General features: G+C 31.5%; 3 protein-coding genes across 3 annotated transcripts; 2 read left to right on the forward strand and 1 right to left on the reverse strand.

The window, feature by feature from the left end:
* Positions 1 to 2,266: 2,266 nt before the first annotated feature.
* Positions 2,267 to 6,281, reverse strand: HELRODRAFT_170128 (hypothetical protein; the record flags this gene model as incomplete). The annotated part of the gene is made up of 5 exons (XM_009015944.1): positions 2,267 to 3,155; positions 4,031 to 4,233; positions 4,407 to 4,565; positions 5,381 to 6,017; positions 6,160 to 6,281. 5 exons carry the CDS (start codon positions 6,279 to 6,281, stop codon positions 2,267 to 2,269), a joined length of 2,010 nt encoding a protein of 669 aa, XP_009014192.1.
* A 1,464-nt stretch (positions 6,282 to 7,745) lies between these two features.
* Positions 7,746 to 9,762, forward strand: HELRODRAFT_186863 (hypothetical protein; the record flags this gene model as incomplete). The annotated part of the gene is made up of 3 exons (XM_009015945.1): positions 7,746 to 7,816; positions 8,679 to 8,775; positions 9,265 to 9,762. The coding sequence occupies 3 exons, from the start codon at positions 7,746 to 7,748 to the stop codon at positions 9,760 to 9,762; spliced, it is 666 nt and encodes a 221-aa protein (XP_009014193.1).
* A 1,185-nt stretch (positions 9,763 to 10,947) lies between these two features.
* HELRODRAFT_185440 (hypothetical protein) lies at positions 10,948 to 21,528 on the forward strand. Its single transcript, XM_009015946.1, has 7 exons — positions 10,948 to 11,288; positions 12,697 to 12,775; positions 19,027 to 19,341; positions 19,661 to 19,732; positions 19,802 to 19,849; positions 19,913 to 20,183; positions 20,310 to 21,528. Exons 1-7 carry the CDS (start codon positions 11,042 to 11,044, stop codon positions 20,526 to 20,528), a joined length of 1,251 nt encoding a protein of 416 aa, XP_009014194.1. The 5' UTR covers positions 10,948 to 11,041; the 3' UTR covers positions 20,529 to 21,528.
* Positions 21,529 to 21,728: the final 200 nt, after the last annotated feature.

Raw genomic sequence — 21,728 nt, forward strand, 5'->3', positions numbered from 1 at the left:
AAACAGACTGCAAATAAACATTATTATATACCAAAAATTACATATATAAGTGAAACCACAAAAATAAATAAACACATTAATGTATATATGTATCTATCTATATACGTATATATACATGTGTGTGTGTGTGTGTGTCTGTGTGTGTGTGTGGTGTGCGTAAATGTATTTATATATATATCTATATTTATTTATTTATTTATTTATTTAAGTAAATATTTAAATATTTTGTATCGAATGTGAAAAAATGATAGTATAAGTATTATTCGAACAAGAAAAATCAGTTTCAGTTGACAAGTGTAGAAAGAAACGGAGAAGGAAAACTTTCAACCGCCGACGGCATAAATATTCAAATCGGCTTAATTTATAAACAATGCTAACTACACATGTCTGTAACATAGTTCAACAACTGTATAAATACATAACTTTACTTGGTAAACACGTAACTTTACTTGGTAAATTGGAAAATAACGCACAAGTGCACGCAAACAAACACTCACACGCACGCACCCGCGCTCACAAATGTATACGTACATGTACATACGAACATACATATATAAACATATATATCATTAATTAAAACAAAATTACAACAAGTTGTATAGTAAAGAATAAATGAAAACCCAAAAAATGACTAAGCCAAACAATAACAACTCTCAAAAAGATTAATAATGAAGAATGGTAACTGATGAAGGACCAATATTATTTTAAACTGAAGCATTTTTTAAATAAATAATCATCATCATCATCATCAATGCTTGAAAATCACCAAGCAAGAATGACATAACACAATTTCTATATTGGTGAGTTGAGTTAGCCCAGAAACGAATGGAACCCAAATGAACTAACATCATTGGCCCGTGACATCATTATCACATCACCAACAAAACAACATCAACACAACACCACTCGTCACCAAAACATCAACATCACCACATGTCACGCACAACCAACTAAATGCATTACAAAATAGTTACGCAACATAACATTAATTCGCCACCATGACAACAACAACAACCATCCCACACCATAACCATAATGTGCGCTCAGATCCTCATTTCGCGTGGATCAAAAAAATTTTTCTACAAGAATATCAGGATAAGAAGATGATTGAGTAAACGTTGCGTTACTCGATGTTCTTACTGGAAAAGTTAGCAATTTAATAAAATCGAATTGGGCAGTGGAAGCGGGCAATGCAGGCGGACAATGGAAGAGAGCAGGTAAGTTAAGTTAAGCAGGTAAGGCAGAACTCACGAAGTATACTTCACTTAAATATATTTCCGCCCAAACTCATTTATCCTTCAAACATCTTTCCAAAAGGAACGGACGGGCTTTCAAATGATGACGACATGATGGTGATGAATTAAGAGTAACAATAAAATAATAAGCAGATGGTGCTACCCGTACGGAAAGAAAATCATATAATAAGCAACTAAAAATAAACAAATGGAAATAATTAAATAACAAAAAGTAACAAACAGCAGAGAGTAGAATATCATACAAATCTAAAATTCTGAATATTTTTTCTTTCTCTTAATTTTTATTTTTTTCATTCTTCAACTTTCCAAACTTTAAAAAAAAAGAACATTTCACGAAAGAAGGAAATAAAAATTCAAGTAATTGACATTATGATCCGACACAGCAAACTCACCTCTTATAACATAAATAAACAAATAAACAAACAAACAAACAAACTAATAAACAAATGAACAAAACAGGATCACATAATGAAAGAAACAAGACAAAATGAAATGAAATAACAATAATAATTTGCAGTAATATTCTTCAACAACCAACCTGCAAGCGACAAAACAATGTTCACTTTAAATCAAAGGTCTCTCTCTTATCAAAAATGGGTATAATTCAAAAATGTTATGAAGATGATTGGTATATGATTGATTATATATGTACAATTTTTAAGATTAAAGTTTTCAAAAAAATCAAAAAACAAAATAAATGAGTTACTCAACTTCACAAACTGATCATGACACCAGATTAAATATGTTCACGCAAAGTAACAACAGTGTTTCTTCTATAAAATCAAATTCCTGATCCAATAAATTAAAGTGCAATATACATGTTCATTCTGATAGGCTCAACAATTTTTACAGAAACAATAATCTGGATTGGATACTTTGAAAAGAATTTTTTCATGAAGTTCTAGTTAGAAAATGAGACAATTCAGTGGAAGGTGACCACATATATTGATGACAGCTAAAATTAATTGCTTGTCTAACAGGGCAACCAACTGAATATAAACATGTGGCAGTTAGGAAGGCCCATTAATTTCAGAGGCAAAATTCTGAAGTGATGTTGTCGACGACAGTGATGAAGTTACAGAGGCAGATGTGGATAGGATTCGTTTCTTGTTGACCAAATCGTGCTGTTGATCCTGAGGTTCAATTTTCATCTGCTCCACATCATTCAACACCTGATTGTCAGAATTCATTGTCAAGTTAACAGCTCCCTTCTTGTTACTAATGTTGTTGTGATCAATCATGTTATTGTTGTTGCCATCAATGTTGTTATTGTTGTTAATGCTGCTGTTGTTGTTGAAATCTGTGACCTCAACCAAATTGTTGTTGATTGTTGTGTAATTTATGATGCCAGCATTCATGGCCAGGTAATCATTGATATTTTTATGGAAATTGTTGTTGCTGTGGTTGTCAGTTGTCAGGGAGTAAGTGTTCATACTTGTGGCTGCTGTTGTGAAATCGAATCCATCATTGTCATTGGTGTTGTTCGTATTGTTGTTGTTGTTGTTGTTGCCAGGACCACTGACATTCATGTAACCATTATTGCTTATATTATTACTGTTGTCATTAAATCCACTTTTAATTCCTGAACTTCCAGCTACTTCATTAATAGAGACATTGTTTCCTATGGTGTTGTTTGCATTTAAAGAATTATTATTATTACTGTTGTTTATGAAATTGTTATTGTTACTGTTGTTGTTGTTGATAGCAGTGAGAGCGACATTGACGTTGTTAGCAATGCTTGCATGCCTTTTCTGGATATGTTTGCGAAGTTCAATGGGCAGGAGAAATGATTCGTTGCACTCTGAGCACCGATGTTTCTTCGAGTCGATCCAATGATTTCTCAGCTTGTGGATGCGCATTGCACCAGCCGAGTAGAAACTGTGCTCACATAAGTCACATCTGTTATGTAATTGCATGGAAAAAAAACTAAAATTCATAGAATGAATGAAGTAAATTGAACCTTGGACCGTCAAATGCACGAGTATTTTGTAACAAATACTTAGCGTAAAACTGCTCTATACTTACTGCTTGTTAGATTGAAAAGAATGAATAAATAACAATCAATAACTTGTACATTGAATGAAACATACATCTCATCCTCATCCGCCTATCTAGCAGCCTACTTGCTAAAACTTATTGATTTTGTATAACTTAACCAACTTCACATTTGTGCACAATTACGTGATGTACACAAGATAAATTTACTAGAGAATTTATTTTAAAATTATCTAAGCATTTTAAAATTATTGAGCAATTAACACATTGCTATATTCTAATGAATCCAATTCTGCAGAATAACAAGCCTTGTTATTTATTTTTGAACTGATTCAAACTGTAGAATTTGATAAGTAAATTGAGGTTTATCCACTCAAAAGATGCCTTTCAAACGGAAGCTCACCATCCATCAGGCACCACAGTACGCAATGACCAAATAACCATGTTAACACATGAGCCAGCTGTACAAACAAAGTCTGGTGACTAAGAGTTGAGACCGAAAATTTCATCATTCCTATGCCATTCATGTGCCAGGTGGTTAAATACAGAAATTCATTTTTAAAAAGAGCACATTATGAAAAGGTTCGTGATTATTAATATACAAATTTATTACAAAAATATGTTTTTCAATCATTAAAATAACTTCATCTATTAAACTATAATTTCTTCTGATAAATTTATTAAACTTTACCAGCTTAGATAACATCTGCCGGTAGACACTCACACAAATTATTTATAAATAATAGTTGTTGGATATTTCTTAAATGAAAATAGCCAACTTGTAGACATGGAGTCTTGTGTGCATGGCGTTCACATGATTCTTCAAGTAGCACTTCGTAGATAGGAATATGCCACAAAACATGCACTGAAACTTCTTCACTCTGTTCTGACCTTTCTGTTGCTGCTGCTGCTGTGAGGTCGCATTCAGGAGTTTGGCATCCATCTTGCTGTCCTCCATTTGATGGTTCCCATTGTTTTCCTTCTGTTCTCATTTTTAATGAACTAATCAAGCAAGTTCAAATACATTGGCTCAAAACAGTCTGAACAAACCGAGGAAAAAATTATTAAAATGTATATAAATCAATTCCATCTTTTAATAATAGAGATACTTTTGAATAGAGAAAAAGTCAAATGTAAATATTAATTTGCACAAACTTTTATTGTGGATGGGGAGTGTTTTAATGCTACCATTGCAACAGCTCCAGGAGATTTGACCTTGAATTTTTGTCCCTGTGTGTCAAGGTCACCAGTAGCAACCTCATAACTGGGAAGTCGATGTGCCAGAGTTTGTATGTCTGGAAGTTTTATGGGAGCCTACGTGGTGATAACATGAGAAGTCACTTGAAAAACATGAATGATCTTGATGTTTGTTAGGAATGAAATGATGATGATGATGGTGATGAGTGTAGTGATGATGTTGATAAATATTGATTATGATTATTCAAATTATAATCAGTACAACAGCAGCAATAATCATCATCATTAGAATGATTATTATGTAAAAAATGAATGTGATGATGTAGATGATTATTATGTTAATCAACTAAGATTAAGATGGCAATGATTCCATCCAGTGATAACAATAATTACATAAAAATTACAATAATGATGACACAAAAGCCAGTTTGGAACATAGTTAAACTGTAATTGATCATACATATTCATTGCATGATGTTTGGTTAGTTGTTCAATACAAAGCATGATACTGCAGTATATAAAATATTGTTGTAATACTTGCTCAATACAAAGCATGATACTATAATATATAAAATATTGTTGTAATACTCTAACGCTCGTTACTACTGACACCGATGTTATAACTTCAATGATCTCTATATTTCCAACACCAGTGTTGTAGCTTCCAACAATCGTCATTTGTTCGTTATCACATAGGTTCAAGATTTTCAACAGATGAACACAACTGCTTCAAACGAAAACTTTGTTGAATGTTTATTTGAATGCCAACAGTGATAGAAACATCAAACTAATCCAAGTAACAACATAGATCACCCATAAATGAGCTTATTTTTTGAAAAGATTTTTTTGAAAAAAAGCTGTGGATATGCAGCCTTTTCCTATTTTTTACATGAAAAATTAATTTTAACCAAAAATAAAACAAACAAACAAACATCAATCTGGTTGTTGTAGTCAAGAGCTTGTTGCTGTTGTTGTTGGTGGTGATCGTTAGATGCATTCTTAATGTTGGCCAGCGTCCTTGCAACAGTGTCTACCCTCTTCTTGCATCTCGTGCCCCCGCCGGCAGTTCTCGCATTCTTTGAAATCTTTCCGACATTGTTGTTACTGCTGTTGTTGGTGCCGGTCGTCATCACATTGTTGTTGTTGTTGGTGTCCCCTGGTGATATGATCTGGTTGATGATAAATGGATTAACATTAGATGCCAACATGTTTGTGGGATTGTTGTTGCCGTTGTTAGCTGCATTGTTGCCGTTGTTGTTTGTATCCGAGACGGACAGCACAGCTAATGGTCTGGAGGTGAAGGCATCAACAGAAAAGAAGTTCTGATTTTTGAGAGATATGTTCTGCTGCAGGGATAAATTTCTTAACGAATCATTAGTTACTTGACTGAGTGAATTGTTGCTACTGTTGTTGGCATTGTTGTTGCTGTGTATGACGCCGATGTTGTTGAGTGCCAGTGCAGCATTCACTAGATTTAATTTGAGAGTGATGTCATTGAGATGTGGAGAGGCAGGCGATTTTATGCAGTCCTCATTCAGTAGGCACGTAAGCACCTTGTCACCATCAGAACTGTTTAAATAACATGAGAGTAGTCAAATAAACATCAATATCAAACTACATATAAATAAAATATACCCAACTTTAAAATTTAAATAAAAACAAAAAGTTAAAAAATACAATTTATTTAACAAAAAAACTGCTACAAACAAACCGGATGTGAAGACTTCCTGTAATTTCAAGTGTATGGTCAAATTTTATTGTGACCTCGCACAATGCCCTGATCGCTTTGACTAGTACAACATTCAATGTGGGGCATGATATTTTATCAGTCATACTTCTCAGTGTCAATATTATTTATTAGTTGAATTAAACCATTAGCATTAATTTATACTTTGTGATATATATAGTAAATTGTTGTTAACTGTCATTAAATACAAAAACTGCATTAATAAGTTCTATCAGCATTATACAAGGAGCAACTTCTGTAGGTGTTAAATATGTATTCATTAGCAACAAATTATTCATCTTTTCAATATTCAATTTAAATAATTTGGATTTAATAATGAGTATTTAATAATTAATAAACAACATTATTAATAAATAAATACATAGTTAATTTTTAATACAATGCAAACATTTTATTGACTTTCATTATGAATATTTCCCAATGACAACATAAGCAAATTAATTAATAGTCAACAATCTGGCAAATGGCAGATACAAAATTTGTTTTACTTACTCTTACTATGTTTTATTTACACACCTCATATTATTTGCACACCCATTATAATAATTATTAAAATTTAAAGTTATTGGTACATATATATATTTATATAATAATTATTTATTACACATCATATAAATAATGTCTAATATTCAAATCAAATTCAACTTTTTATTTTATTCTATTTTATAATATATATTAAATTAATTCACTTCTAAATTCACTCCATTTGCAATTCTTTTGAAATTGAAATTATTAAAAGTATGAACATAAAACTATCAAAAATTAACTTTGAAGAAAAAACTGAATTAACTCCCAAAATCACGAACAATGAACAAACTGTTTAAATAAATGAATTTTACATCTGCAAAAGGCTTGTTGTACATGGTCCTGTATAACTATTGACTTAATAATCGATGGGTGTTGTTGTTGTATTTTGTATTAAATTAAAGTACAAAACAAATAACGAAATATGGCCAGTGTACTTGTATGGTGTATTTGTGTATGGTGTACCCAAGTATGGTGTACTCAAGTATGGTGTACTCACGTACAAGTATGTGTAGATGTGCTTCTCTACTCTATCTATCTATCTATCATACCATGTACTGCACAACGTAAGCAGTCGGCTGTGAAAAAAAATTCGATTATTTTTTAATTTTACAATTAATTGGACAACTTCAGACTAATGGCTTTATCGATGTAAAGACGAAAAGATTAACGAATGTTCGGAAATATTAAAAATTAAGGTCACCCGAATTTTAGAAAAGAAATTAAATTAAAAAAATTAGAAATCTATCCACCATACCTTCACGTACAATAGGACGATGACGTTCAGGCTATAAATATCCTTCAACAGTTTGTTGTACAGCTGCACGTAAACATTGAACTATAAAATTTCATTATTTTCTCACTTTTATTTTATTATTCTCACTTTGAACGGTAGAGCAACTTAATTAATAGTATTTTTTTCGTATTTTCATTTAAATATAGATAACAAAATTATTAATTTTATAAATAAAAAAAATTAAACCAGGACAGCTCGTTTGGCCGCTAATAAGTTCAGTCAGGTCGCCATGAGTGCCAGAAAAGCTGTCAACTTCAGGCAAGTTGGAAGGAAAATAGTGGGGGCGGCCAGGACGTACAAGTATTTATTGTTATTCATTCAGTGGAAAATTACTTAAAATTCGTTTTTCATTTATTCACTTATTTTAACATATTTTTCCGATGATACTAAAACTAACTGTTTTCAAAAAATATTTTTATTTTTGTGGACATTTGCTTGGCCATGCCTCTGCGGTCTGCCTATGCCTGCGTTCGTGCGTGCCTGACTGGTCAAATGAAAATGCAATGATAACTTAATCCATGGATACCGTAAGAATGTAACATTTGTGTCATATGTGAGACAGATTGGTTGACATCTGCATTCACATTATTATTTGCTTACTAGAAAGAAAGTAATCTGTAATGTAGTAATAATCATTACTAAATAATGTAATCATAATCGTAAAGTAATGGTAATCTAATGTGTCCGCAGTCTTATACATTACATACAAATAAGAAAAAGGACACAGCAGGCCAACTTAAATTTTAATGTAGTCTCAGCTGAATGTTTAGTCAATCTTTGTTGTTTAGTGTTTAGTTTAGAGACAGTACACATTGCTTCGTGTTTAATAATAATTTGCTTTGACTTTTAAATGAAAGTTTTACTTCAATAAATTTGACAATCCTCTTCATTTTTTAGTTTTTCAAAAAAATAATGGCATTTTTTTGCTTTTAAAAGGAGTATTAGGTTTTATTTAATTTAAGTAATCAATAATACTGGTAATCAGCTAATCAGTAACATCCTAAAAAAACTTGAATAACCAAAACTAAATTAAATATGTATATAATATATTATATGTATCACAGTAGTTTAATGTTTTTCAAGTTTCAAGTAAATTCTCATAATAATTCAAATTTAAGCAAAAAATTGAAATGTTTTTAACTTTTCAAATAATTTTTCACAGGGAGCATGCTGTTGAGTTAAATAATCCAATTCCGTCAGAACCACTGATTTTTCTGAAACCTACTAGTTCTTACATTGAACAAGGTCAATCCATTATTGTAAGATACATTTATAGTATTTATTTTTAATAAAGAAATTTTTAACTATATTTTTTGTATTTTTTTGATGGTATTCACATTTTGATATTGCTGCTCTTATTATCTTTCTCTAACATTTATATTAAAAAATATTTAAAGAAAGGTGATGTTATGATTGATATGCAGGTGCTGATTCATTTTTTGATGAATAAATGTTTTTATTTTTTTTTAATGTTTTGAACTTGTTTAGATTGAATAAAAAAAATAAATTCACCTAAATGAATTTACAAAGTTACAAATGAATAGCCAAAATTATAATCAGAAGGTGTTAAATATTTTTCAGAACTCAGGATTTAATTCATAGTCAAACCAAAACTTTACTGGTTTTTGTTAATAATAAGACGAAAATGCATAATTTTAATTTTAGGTATGTTTTGAGCTTATTATTTTATGGTCACATAGATGATTTTGTATCTAATTGGTACAACATAATTCTTTGAATACTTTCAGATACCAAAAGATACACTAGAATTGCATCATGAGGTGGAGCTTGGTGTGGTTATTGACAAACCAGGTAAAAATATACCAGAAGCTTCAGCTGCTGGTCACATAGGTGGCTATGTACTTGCTCTAGATATGACAAACAGAACAGAGCAATCAAAAGCCAAGAAAGCTGGTCATTCATGGTGTATTGCAAAGGGGTTTGATACTGCTTGCCCTGTCAGCAGATTCATTTATAAAGATGAAATCAAAGATTTTCAAAACGTTAGTCTTAAGCTGAAAGTTAATGGAATACTGAAGCAAGATGGAAACACAAAGGACATGATATTTTCCATTCCGTTTTTGATATCTTGGATTAGTTGTAGAATGTCTTTAGAACATGGAGATTTAATACTGACTGGAACCCCTCCTGGTGTTGGACCTGTTTCAGCAGGGGATACAATTGAGTGCTCTCTAAATGATCTCATATGCATGTCGTTTGACGTTAAGTCTGAAAATATGGTGTAAAATTTTGGCACATAGAAAAATTTAGCAAATTGGATTTTTGTTATTCAACTATAAAAACCAACAAAATGATAAAGTGATGAAAGTCACTGAGTTAGCTCAAGCGGTAGAGTGGTTATTACTTGATAACATTGCTCGAATACCGTCTGTCCGAAACTTAAAGGCTAGTGACTGCGCGGGTATACATAATGTGTATGTGCGTCGTGTGGTGTGGAGAGTGTTACACCTTTTGTGGTCAGGAAGTTAAGATAACAATTTTGTATAGAATAACATGTTAGTTCTGCGTTTGACAGAGTTTCTTTATAAAGAATGAAAGAAGGCTAGACCGTTTTGTGTGTGAGTGCATTCGTGCATCTTACCTTTCCAGTGGCGTAGGAGTTTTTTTAATTTAATAAACACTTAGCTAGCGCGGTGACCCAAGCATCGAAAGCTCCTCTTCGCAATGCTGGGCTACTTTGAATGCAAAATATCCTCCTCACGACGATATTTGAAATGCTAAAACAATGTTAAAATTTTCTAAGAAAATCTGCATGATGGACGCAATCGAACGCTGAATTGAAGTCTAGTAGTAATGCAAGAATTGAAATTTTATGGCCATCAATCAAAGCAAGCATTTGGATGCCTAATCCATGCGGATTCAGTTGAGTGAAATCTCTTGAAACCTGACTGACATTTTAGCAACAGTTGATGATTATTTAAATGCTGTATAAGTAGTTTTTGAACTATTTGTTCCATAAATTTACACAGCGACTGGATTCATCCTATCAAGAAAATGTCTTTTCAGCGTCGGTGCAAAAGATTGCAAATTTTAGAGACAATGCAACTCCAAACATTAAACATAAATATGTTGAAAACATTCAAATATTGTAAACATAAATAAAAAATAAATTGACATAATTACGAAAAATTTAACAATTTATGTTTGTTAACAATCAACCAAACATGTCAAGTTTTGTATAACCGTATACTTTTAAAATACCATATATGTGATAGTATAACACGTAGATTTTCATCAGCTGAACACTGGAAAAATGGAAAAAAAATTGAACTGAGCCGGACAAAAGTTCGTTTCACGAGAACAAAAAATGCTGGCTTTAAAATTGTAACTATATATGTATACATATATAATGAACAGTTCTATATAATCAATTCTTAAAATGAAACGCCTCATCATTTTACTTGGCAATAAAATATTCTAAAAATGCTACTAAAGATGGAGACGTTTCAGTGCTATGCTTTGTAATTCATTTTAATCTGCTTACATCTAGGTTCATTGAATAAGATGGAAGAACATTACGGTATTGCAATAACTAACAAGTTTGCTTTGTTTGATGGGGACGAAGATTCCGATCCGTTGGATATTATTAAATTAAAACAAGATGAAGCTGAAAAACTAAAGTTGCAATCACAAGGAACCAAAAAAGCGAAATCACTTGATACTAAAAATAAAAGTGGCAAAAATCAAAATTCAAAAGCTGTCGGTGTGGGCTTAGAAACAGTAAGAAGATCAGACGATTCAAAAAAGACAAGTTTGTGAATTTTTTTAAAATGTGTCTATGAGTCATAAATTGTTATAAAGGTCAAGTGCAAGCAGCAGGTTCTTGCACTTGCTTCAGTTTCCCATGGAACATGATAGAATTTGGTAGTTGAACAGAATTAACGAACCAGACCAAAAAACTTCTGCAGGAATTTTGTTCATGTTCAATGACTGAGCATTAGAATATGTTGACTTATTAATATTTTTTAATATTTGATGTGTTTAATTAATTCAATTAAAAATTAAAATAATTATTTCTATTTAAAAATGTCTCTTGTTTTATTGACTTATTAGTTCCATAGGATTAATGCGAAATGAAATGTGCATAACATAAGAGAGAAAAATTTAATGAGTGCAGTTGTAAAACCCACTAGCCTAAATCTCCAAAAATTGGTTAATTATTAAATGAAAGCATAGGGCTCGTCAGTTCGTGATTTATAATTTATAAAATTAAGCTGAAAATATAGTGATATTTCTTAACAATTGCATGCATGAGCTTAGTTTTATTTCCAGTTTTTTTTTAATTTCAAAGTTTTATTTGTTAGTAGTATGTTAGGTTCATGTGATCTTATAAAAATGTTAATATCAGAATAGTGTTGTTGTTGGTAAGTAGAAAGTACAAACTACAAGTGATTGGTGTTCAACCAAGTGTTATGAAAATGCAACATAGTTAAACAGTGAAACCAAAAACAAATGTTTGAAAAGACTTCGTAAGGTTTATTATATATGGATATGGATGTAATGAAATGTATGTTAATATATATATATATATATATTTATATATATATATATATGTGTGCATATATGTGTAACATATATATATACATATATATGTTTAAGAAATATGGCTGTGTTTTCAGCTTTTGTTCCCAACTCATTTAATGGCTTTAGTGACATTGTCAGTCCATGATTGTTATTTATGAAATTCAACTGAAAATGTAGTGATATTTCTCAACAGTTGTATCTACAACAGTCTTAATCCTAATTAGAATTAGGCTCAGAACTGTCAGCTTATACTTTTTTTTAATGTATTTCTTACATTTAGTTCTGTGCTTTAACAAAATAAAAACTATTTTTTATTTGTATCTTGATTAATAAAAATATTCAAATATCAAATGATGTTTAATTATATTTAATTATTTAATCAATTTAGAAAAAAATGTCAAACATTTATGTGGTTATTCAGGCTGAGATTTTGATGTCTTGAATTTTATATTGAGGGTCTGCTTTATCATATGATAAAAGTTACACTCCAAGTGTAAGATTGTTTGGCATTGATATTTCTGCACATAATCACTACAGATTCACATAAATTTGTTTTTAAAATCTTTAATAAAATCAAGTTTTTGTATAACTTTGAATTTATATACGTAAAATATTTCATTATTTTTTAAATGAAGGTGGCAGTAGCAGAAAAGAAAACCTTCCCAATGGCAAAATTACAACTTCTATCATTAGGCCTAAGTCTGCAGATATAAGGTGAAGCAATTAGTAATTTTATTTTTCATGGTTCAAAATTATATATATATATATATATATATTTGCTAAGAAATTTCATTGTATTTTCAGCTTCAATCAGTTTCTGGTTTTATTTTTCAAAATAAAATTGAACCAAAAACTGGTCAATGCTGAAAATGCATATATATATATAGTACACATTACTGTATGAATTCTACCAAATTGTTGGCATTAATTAATTTAAAGTTTGTTGATTAATGCCAAAAATTCGGTAAAATTCATACAATACTGTATAAAATATTGTCTCCTTCCAACATATATATGTATATATATATATATTATAGTTATTATTATTATTATTATTATCAGGACATTTATACAGCGCCAATTAAATTATTATCTCAAAGGCGCCATCATAAATAATGCAATAAATTCATGAATGACCGCATCTATAAAATCTAGAAATAAATTCAATAAATAATAAACATAAATTGTTTGTTACAACAAAAACAGGTAAGTTTTCAATAATTTCTTAAACATAATTAAATTTAATTCATGATTTCTTAAATAAAAAGGAAGGCTATTCCACACAGCTGGTCCACAAACTGAAAAATTTCTTGTTCCAATCTTCAAACGGGTAGGCAGAACCATCATGTAATTCAATTCATCACACCGAAGTCGAATTGTTCGTGTAGAAACCACTCGTGGCAAACATTTGTCAACGAAGTATTTTGGTGCGCATCCATTCAAACATCTGAACATGATCATAGATATTTTAAAAATCACCCTTTTTTCAATCTTCAACCAGTGCAATTCTTTAAATATAGGAGTTACGTGATCAAACTTTGCCCCACCAACCACGACTTTTGCTGCACGCTTATGAATAGACTGAATCATAGCAATTGACTTCTCCGGCAATCCATAATACAAACTATTACAGTAATCGAGTCTCGAGTGAATGAATGCATGAACCAAACATTCAGCCGTTTTTTTATCTATTGATCTTCTTATCAAATTCAATTTTCGTAATTGAACAGTACATACTCTGGATAAAAATTTTATATGTTCAACCATTGTCAATCTGGAATCTAATATCCAACCTAGACTAGTTGCTGTGGAACAAAACTGTATATTCAAATCGTCAATCAAAACAGAATCTATACTCATCTTAGAAAGCTGCTGCCATGTACCAACTGGCAACAGTTGAGTCTTGCTCTGATTTAGCCTCAATCGATTTGTTGCCATCCAGTCATTAATATCCGATAAACACTGGACAAAGTTATCAACTATAGATTGGAATCTTTCTGGGGGTCCATTTACTGTTATCTGAATATCGTCTGCAAAAGCGTGACCCATAAATCCATGAAAATCCAGTATATTAAAAATCTCGGCCGTATATAACAAAAATAATATTGGTCCTAACACCGAGCCCTGTGGCACACCAGTTGAAACTAAATGAATTGCCGATAAATCATCCATGAATAACACCTGTTGTGTTCGCTGTAACAAATAAGACCGAAACCATAATTCCACTGTACCTGATAAACCAAAACAGATCGCCAGTCGTCTTAAGAGGATATCGTGATCAACGCAGTCAAAAGCTGCGCTCATATCTAAAAATACCAGCATGGAGGAATTTCCAACATCGATGTTTTCCAACAAAACCAATAAAACCTGCAACAAAGCCGTTTCCGTTGAATGATGTTGTCTATATCCTGGCTGAAACACAGGCAATTAATAGTTCCGGCGTATGTGCGTCAACAGCTCCTTGGCAACAATTCTCTCAATCACTTTTGAAATAAACGAAAGATTGGACACTGGTCTATAGTTGTTTAAATCATTAATGTCCATGCCTGGTCTTTTTAACAGCGGTGTAACAATCGCATGTTTAAGTCTGTTTGGAAAGTTGCCTTGTTTGAAACAAAGGTTAATAAAACTGGTTAAAAACCTAGTAAACAAATTTATATGTTTCTGAAAAATGTGCGTAGGCAAAATATCCAACGAACATGATTTTGATGGAGAACTTAGAACTATTCTTTTAACATCATCTTCAGTGCATACTGGAAAAGTAGAGAACACATTTTCAACTTTGAACTCTGACTGATTGAAATTTGGATAATCCGCAGTCTTCATCAATTCTCGAACTTTATCTATTTTATTATTGAAAAACGTTAAAAATTTTTGAGCTGTATGGTCAGTGGCATCTTTTAAACTGCTACTACCAATTTCCTTACACAGCAATTTATTAATAATACTCCAAATTTTTTTTGGATTATTTTGATTTTCCTTAACGAGCTCCTTCCAATATAGATTTTTCTTTTGAGTGTATATGAAACTTTTTGCTTTCATGGCCATTACCCAGTTTTTTTTATCTTCTTCCTTCAACGTTTTTCTATATCGTTTTTCCATTTTTCTACAATAAGCCTTGACCGTCTACATTCAGAATCAAACCAAGGTGCCATCGGATCATCTCTAACCTCAACCATACGATAAGGTGCAACTATTTCAGTGATTTTCGTCATTTCGCTTTCAAATAAATTCCATAAATCATCAGTATTTCCAACCTGGCATAATCTATTTAAAGGAGAATCAAGAACCAAAGAAATAAAACGATCGTGATTCATGTTTTTCCAAGATCGAACTATCCTTTTTTTTTCATTCTTTTAACTTGATCAATTGATAAACATGCCTGAACCAAACCATGATCAGAGAAAACTCCCGGAGGCAGAACTCTAATATCGAAAACTGGAAAAGACATAGAAGTGATAATCAGGTCTAACACACCTCCTATTTCGTGCGTTGGTTCATTTATTCTATTAACAAGATTAAAATTACCAAAATCTCACATGACACACTGTGAGGATCCATGTGTTTCTCTACATGCACACTAAAATCACCAGCTAAGACAACATTGTTACTAAGCAAGGATATTATCTCTAAAACAGCAACCAGTTCCTGAAAGAATAAAGATGAAATTAAAGCCGATCCTGGTCTATAAACAGCCAATAAAACAATATGAGTTCCATTTATTTTTAATTTAATGGCTAATGCCTCAAAAGTCTTTAACACAGGTAATCTGATGAGTTTAAAATTAAAACATTTTTTAAAATAAATTATTAATCCACCATGAAATGGATCATGAGGTCTGACAAAATTCACAAAATTATAACCTGGTGGCATTGCCCGCCTAACAGCAATTTCATTACTAGACCCATGCCATGCTTCAGTCAAAACTAAGATATCCAAACCATCGCAAATTACCTCATACACTTTATCATATTTCGACAAAATTGACCTAATATTCAAAAGCTCTAGTCCTATTTTAACATTGTTAAGCATTTTACAACCATTGTTTTTCTTATGACTTTTACCTTTACCTTTTATGACTTTTTGAAACTCACGATCCGCCACTTTCCCACAGGTCCTCTGACCCTGTATAAAAAACCTCCCGTACATGCAGCTTCTCTTGACTTTGCATTAGCAATCAAACTTTTCAATTTACTCCTCTGTTCAGCCGTCAGATCATTGGCAATCCATACCTTACTAAGTTCTTCAGACATTTGCTTAAGTTTGTATGAACTCTTCATCACCAACTCTTTAGCTGAAATGTTATCCATCACTATCAAAATTGGCCTATTTGTTGATTCAACCCTTTTACCCAGTCTTATTATTCTTTTCATATCAGAATCTTTGATATCACTCGACAGTTTCTTGATTATTTCCTTGACTCGATCTCTGTCATTATCTCCTTCAGTTACATTAAACATCATAATGTTTTTTTCTCTCTCTTTTATCTCCTGTGCCTCATCTAATGTTTTTTGTACTGTTTTTACTTCAACATTAATGCTTTGCATACCTTTTTTAACCTCCTGGCCAACAACACTTGCCCATGTTTTTTGCAATTCACTTTTAAAATGATCAATTTCAACACTTAACTTGGAACCTGGTTCATCAAGCTTTTCTAATTTTGAATCATTATCTTTAATCATATTTTTGATTATGTCCAGTTCATGTTTTAACGAAATATTCGCAGCATTAATTTGATCCACCTTCAACTTGATTTCATTGTTATTATCATTTACTGTCTTTGTCAATAATCTAATGTTGGATACCGTCTTCAAACAAATATCACAGTACCATTTGAAATTCAACAAAGTACGTGTTACCTCAACAACCTCATCATTTACTCCAACACATTTTGCATGAAAAATATTTTCACATTGAAAACATTGCACACATTGCACACCGTCTTTAGTAACTTTTGCGCACTTTGTACATTTACTCGCCATTGTAAAATTCCAGATAACAAAACAACCTTTGGAATCGTACAAACTCACAACAGAAAATAACAAACGTATATATTACCAATACAGTTTAAACCATTTAATTAATTTTCGAAATATTTAATTAATTTTAATGTTAATCCTAAAAATAAAAATATATTAATACTTCTCCTAATTTTAACTATAAATTAATACCAAAATTAACAATATAACATCGAACAAAATGCAGCCAAACCGTTCAAAATTCAAAAATGTATGTAAAAAATGTAAAAAAAATGTAGTTATTATATGATTCAATGTTAGGGCAAGATTACCATTGCCCTGTCATAAAATATCAATCAATTTTCGTTTTGCGTCCAAAGACCCAGTTCCCCAGAGGTAGGACGTTGTTTTTTTGCCATCAACTTTTTGTGCCAAATTAGATGATCAGTTGTATCCATTTAATTTAAATTTAGAGCTTTCATGTCTTGTTCCATTGTTTGCGACCAGGACTTCTTTGGACGGCCTTGGGACGTGTGCCAGGTACTTCAACATCTGCAAGAGAAGTTGTGGCACTGTTTCCACTTCGTTTGACATGACCAAACCACCATTTTCATGTCCGTTCATTGAAGTTGTTGTTCCAGTTTGGTTGTCATTGGCCATGTTTCTGCACCATATAACAACACCGGACATATCACAGATTTATAAAGTCTTGATCGTAGTGGTAGTGGGATGTCACGCCGCATCAATATAGAGGCAAGGAGATGCCATTTATTCCAGGCTGCACGTATGCATGCTCGAACGGCAGCTTCACCTGTTCCAGTACAATCCAGAACATCCCCTAGATATTGAAACGATGTGACTTTCTCTACCTTAATTGCTTCAAAAACATTGTTATTTTGAATTTGTTGTGGATAGATGCAAGCAGGACCAACAAAATTGGACACTTTAGATAAAGTACCAATTATTTTGGTAAAATATAATGTCATAAAATATGAGTTATGTTATGTTACACGTGGAGTTTTCTTTGTCTGTTCTGGCACTTCTGTACATTACACCGTCACTTTTCACCCTCTGCTGCACACTCATCTGCTGTCTGAACAAAAAGCAAAATAAACTAGCAGACAGTCCCTTTAGTACTTTCCTACTTACAAAACTTAAATCTACTGTATATAATCAATATGTGCTGTGTTATAAAACATGCATTACAATATTTATTAGACTTGTTATAAATTCAATATTGCTATAACAATGTACCATAAGAAGCTCAAAATCTAACTAGGGGTTTTAGCATTGCGTGAGAAACTAAGCTTTGTATTAGTTGAATAATGAAGAAAACGCTGTTTTTTATGTTTTTATGAATAACTATGTGTGTGTGTGCGTGTGTGTGTGTGTACAGTCGGACCTACGTAAAATGAACTTAAAGGTTCCAGGAAAAAAATTTGTTATTTAGAAATTTTGTAATATAGAATTTTATCAGGAAAAAATTTTATATTGCTTGTAACGCTTATATATTTATTAAAAACAACCTCCTAATCATTTATTTTTATAACAAAAAGTAATAATATATAGTATAATTGCAATAAATATGAAGAATAACATAATATCGTATATATGCACTTTATATGCATGCATAATACTTAAGTCAGTAAGGTAAAAATGTAACTTACTATGTTCAACAGATATTTTTTTGACTTTTATAAATTTTGTTTTTTATAGAGAAATTAATTTTGTTCTATAAAAACGGTTTAATATGTAAAAATTCAAGGAGCAAAAAAATTTGTATATAGAGATTTTCGTTGTATAGAAATTTGTTATAATGATGTCTGACTATATATATATATATATATATATATATATATATATATATATATATATATATATATATGTATATATATATATAGTCAGTCAGTATATAATTATTGTTTATAACTATTTTTTATTTTTTGGAATTGCTAAATAAAAGATCATTATATATATATATATTTTTATATGTATATTTTATTATAGGTACAAACCTGACAAAGTAATTCTAAGTCTACAAAATAGCCAAATGACGGCTGATGATTCAGTTCTAGAATCAAATGAGACACTTATAACAGAAAATGACTTGGAGGGATTCAAAGAGAAACTCTCAAGAAGCTCCAGACAGAAACTTGATGGCAATTCTTCACAGACTAGACATAAAGAAAACTTAAAGGCTGAAGCTCCCACTGGAAGTTTAAGAGGTCAGGGCAGAGGTTTCAGGAGAGGTACCAATTTCAACAGAAGAGGACCAGACAGAAACAGGCGTGAATTTGACAGACATAGTGGTAATGAGAAAAGGTTGATAACAATTTTTTATACTTTTTAAAACATTTATTTCCTTAATTTTTTCGTTCATCTTGATATGATCTGTGGGGAATTTGTGAATTTTTTAACAACAAAAAAATGAAATATTATTTTCAAGTATAGTCTGAAAGTAGATTATTATTTTTAATGTGTTTTGCATTTTTGGTTATCATTTTTATTTAAAGTTTTTTAGGATAATGATAATATAAAAACTTAATTACTTCATTTTAAGCCACTAATGTTGTTTTTTCAAAATAATAAAATATATTCACATATATAACTGTTAAAGTGGAATTATTCACTATTTTTGTAGTGGTGTGAAAAGTTTAGATAAAAAAGACGGTGCTGGAGCTCATAACTGGGGATCGAATGCTGAAGTCATCGAGTTGGTAATTTGCATACTATCAAATAACATTTGTTTGCATTTTATGTGATCATTATTTTTGATTTCTAGTGATCAGATGTCTGCCAGCATGACAAAGGATGTCAAAATGGAGGATGCGTTAGTTAATGTGCACTCTTCTATTTGTATCTATCATAGTTTCACTTTAATTTTTAATTCTAGAAATAAGGAAGATTCTCAACAGCAACCTAAACTGCAAGATGGAAATACAGAGCCAGCTGCAGTAAATGGTGATCAAGAAATGCCTGAGGAAGAAATCAAAGAGATGACTTTGGATGAATGGAAAGCAATTGAAGAAAGTAAGAGAATTAAAGCAGAGTTCAATTTGAGAAAAGCTGGGGAAGGTTGTAGCGATGAGGCCAAGTGGAAGAAGATGATTCCTTTGAAAAAAAAAGAAGAAGAGAAAGGTGTACATAATACAGAAGATGAAATTGTAAGAAGCTATAAACATTGTTAATATTTGTCTTATATCACAGCTAGTAAATTTGATTATCTGAACATCTTTGATGCGTTTTTGGTAGCTATTTATTAAAAATTCTTGGTTTTTGTATTTTAACAGGAAGAAAGTGAAGGACATGCAAAAAAGCATCTACTCCCCATAGAGATAAAGTTCAACAGTGAAATGGGAACTGGTAGAGGAGGTGGTTCAAGCAGGGGCAGAGGCAGAGGAAGTCGAGGTGGAGAGGCTGGAGGTCGGGGTGGTCTCAAAAAACTGCAACAAAAACTTCAACCTACGCCTAACGTGGATGATGAGAAAGATTTTCCAAGTCTTTCATAGAAATTATGACGCGTTATGCAAAGTATTTCTTAATATCAAGGTATAACCCATAGATAATGTTAATTGAATTTAATGTGTTTCTAAGTTACTTTATTGAATAGTCCAAAAGTGGTTTGATGAAAGCATCTGACGAGTAAAGTAAATTTGAGTCCCCGTTATGTTTTGGCTTATCTTTGCAAGTTTTGCCATTTTTCATGTTTTTTACACCAAGTTTTTATTGCTGAATTTTTTAAACAATTTTAAATTTGGCTTTTGTTTCATTGTTATGTCATTCAACGAATTTTTCAAATCCAATTTGCGGGGCGTGAGTCTATGCTTCTCAAGTGTTTTGTTGAATTTGTTATGTGCGGAGACTGATATTGAATTAAGGATTTTTCGTATGGTTTAGTTTTTTATGTTTCAAAATTGCAAGATTCTCGTAAGCTAGCTATACGCAAACTGAGGTGAACAAAACTGGTAAATTTTCCGCGTGGATGTGAGGCGCTGCGTTTAATGTGTACCTTCGTACCTTATATATCAAATGTTTAAATTATTTTCATACTTTTGTTAACGATACGATAAGTTTTATATATTATAATTTATTAGCGTGCCATTTATTGATCACACGCGAGTGCTTACGCTCGTAAGATGTGTCTGCTCTTTTTAAATGTTCATTTGGAATTTTCATTTTATAGCCTTTTGAACGGTTTCATGAAATTTTCACTGGGCTTTTTGTTTGCATCATGTAGTTAAATTATAGCACATATTATGGCTTGAAATGAATCAGTTCAGTGACCTTATATATGCGGTTTACGCATCCACCATGCAACTGTTGGAAACTGCATATTATTGATCTAAACATTGTATGTGTGTGTGTGTTGTTGTGTGTGTTTGTCTGCAGCGTGTGCGAACCACGTGTATTTGTCTCTGTTGTGAGCTTTGTACATGCTACGTGAAAGATTTGTTAAATTAATATACGAAAACGTGTGGTGCCTTGTAATAAAAGAAAAAAGTTTTTAAATTTTTTTATGTTGCTTCAACATTTCAAAAATTAACTAAAATTAATTTCTAACGCATTTACATATCTCAATTAGTTAACAGTACTTAATTACAGCGACATACGCGCAAAGAATAACATAAAAACTGAAAAAATTAAATTCAAAGGTCTCCTAAATGAATTATGAAAAGCCACTAACAGCAGTGTTCAGATGATTCATGCTT

The sequence above is a fragment of the Helobdella robusta genome (assembly GCF_000326865.2).
Source record: "Helobdella robusta unplaced genomic scaffold HELROscaffold_17, whole genome shotgun sequence".
Classification (NCBI taxonomy): Eukaryota; Metazoa; Annelida; class Clitellata; order Rhynchobdellida; family Glossiphoniidae; genus Helobdella; species Helobdella robusta.

What these genes read in the sequence shown, in the direction of transcription:
- HELRODRAFT_185440 (XM_009015946.1), top strand. Translation starts at nt 11,042, where the DNA reads ATGGAAGAACATTACGGTATTGCAATAACTAACAAGTTTGCTTTGTTT. An exon ending in CATAGTGGTAATGAGAAAAG is followed by an intron (nt 19,342 to 19,660) that starts GTTGATAACAAT and finishes CTATTTTTGTAG; the next exon opens with TGGTGTGAAAAGTTTAGATA. An exon ending in GATGTCAAAATGGAGGATGC is followed by an intron (nt 19,850 to 19,912) that starts GTTAGTTAATGT and finishes TTTTAATTCTAG; the next exon opens with AAATAAGGAAGATTCTCAAC.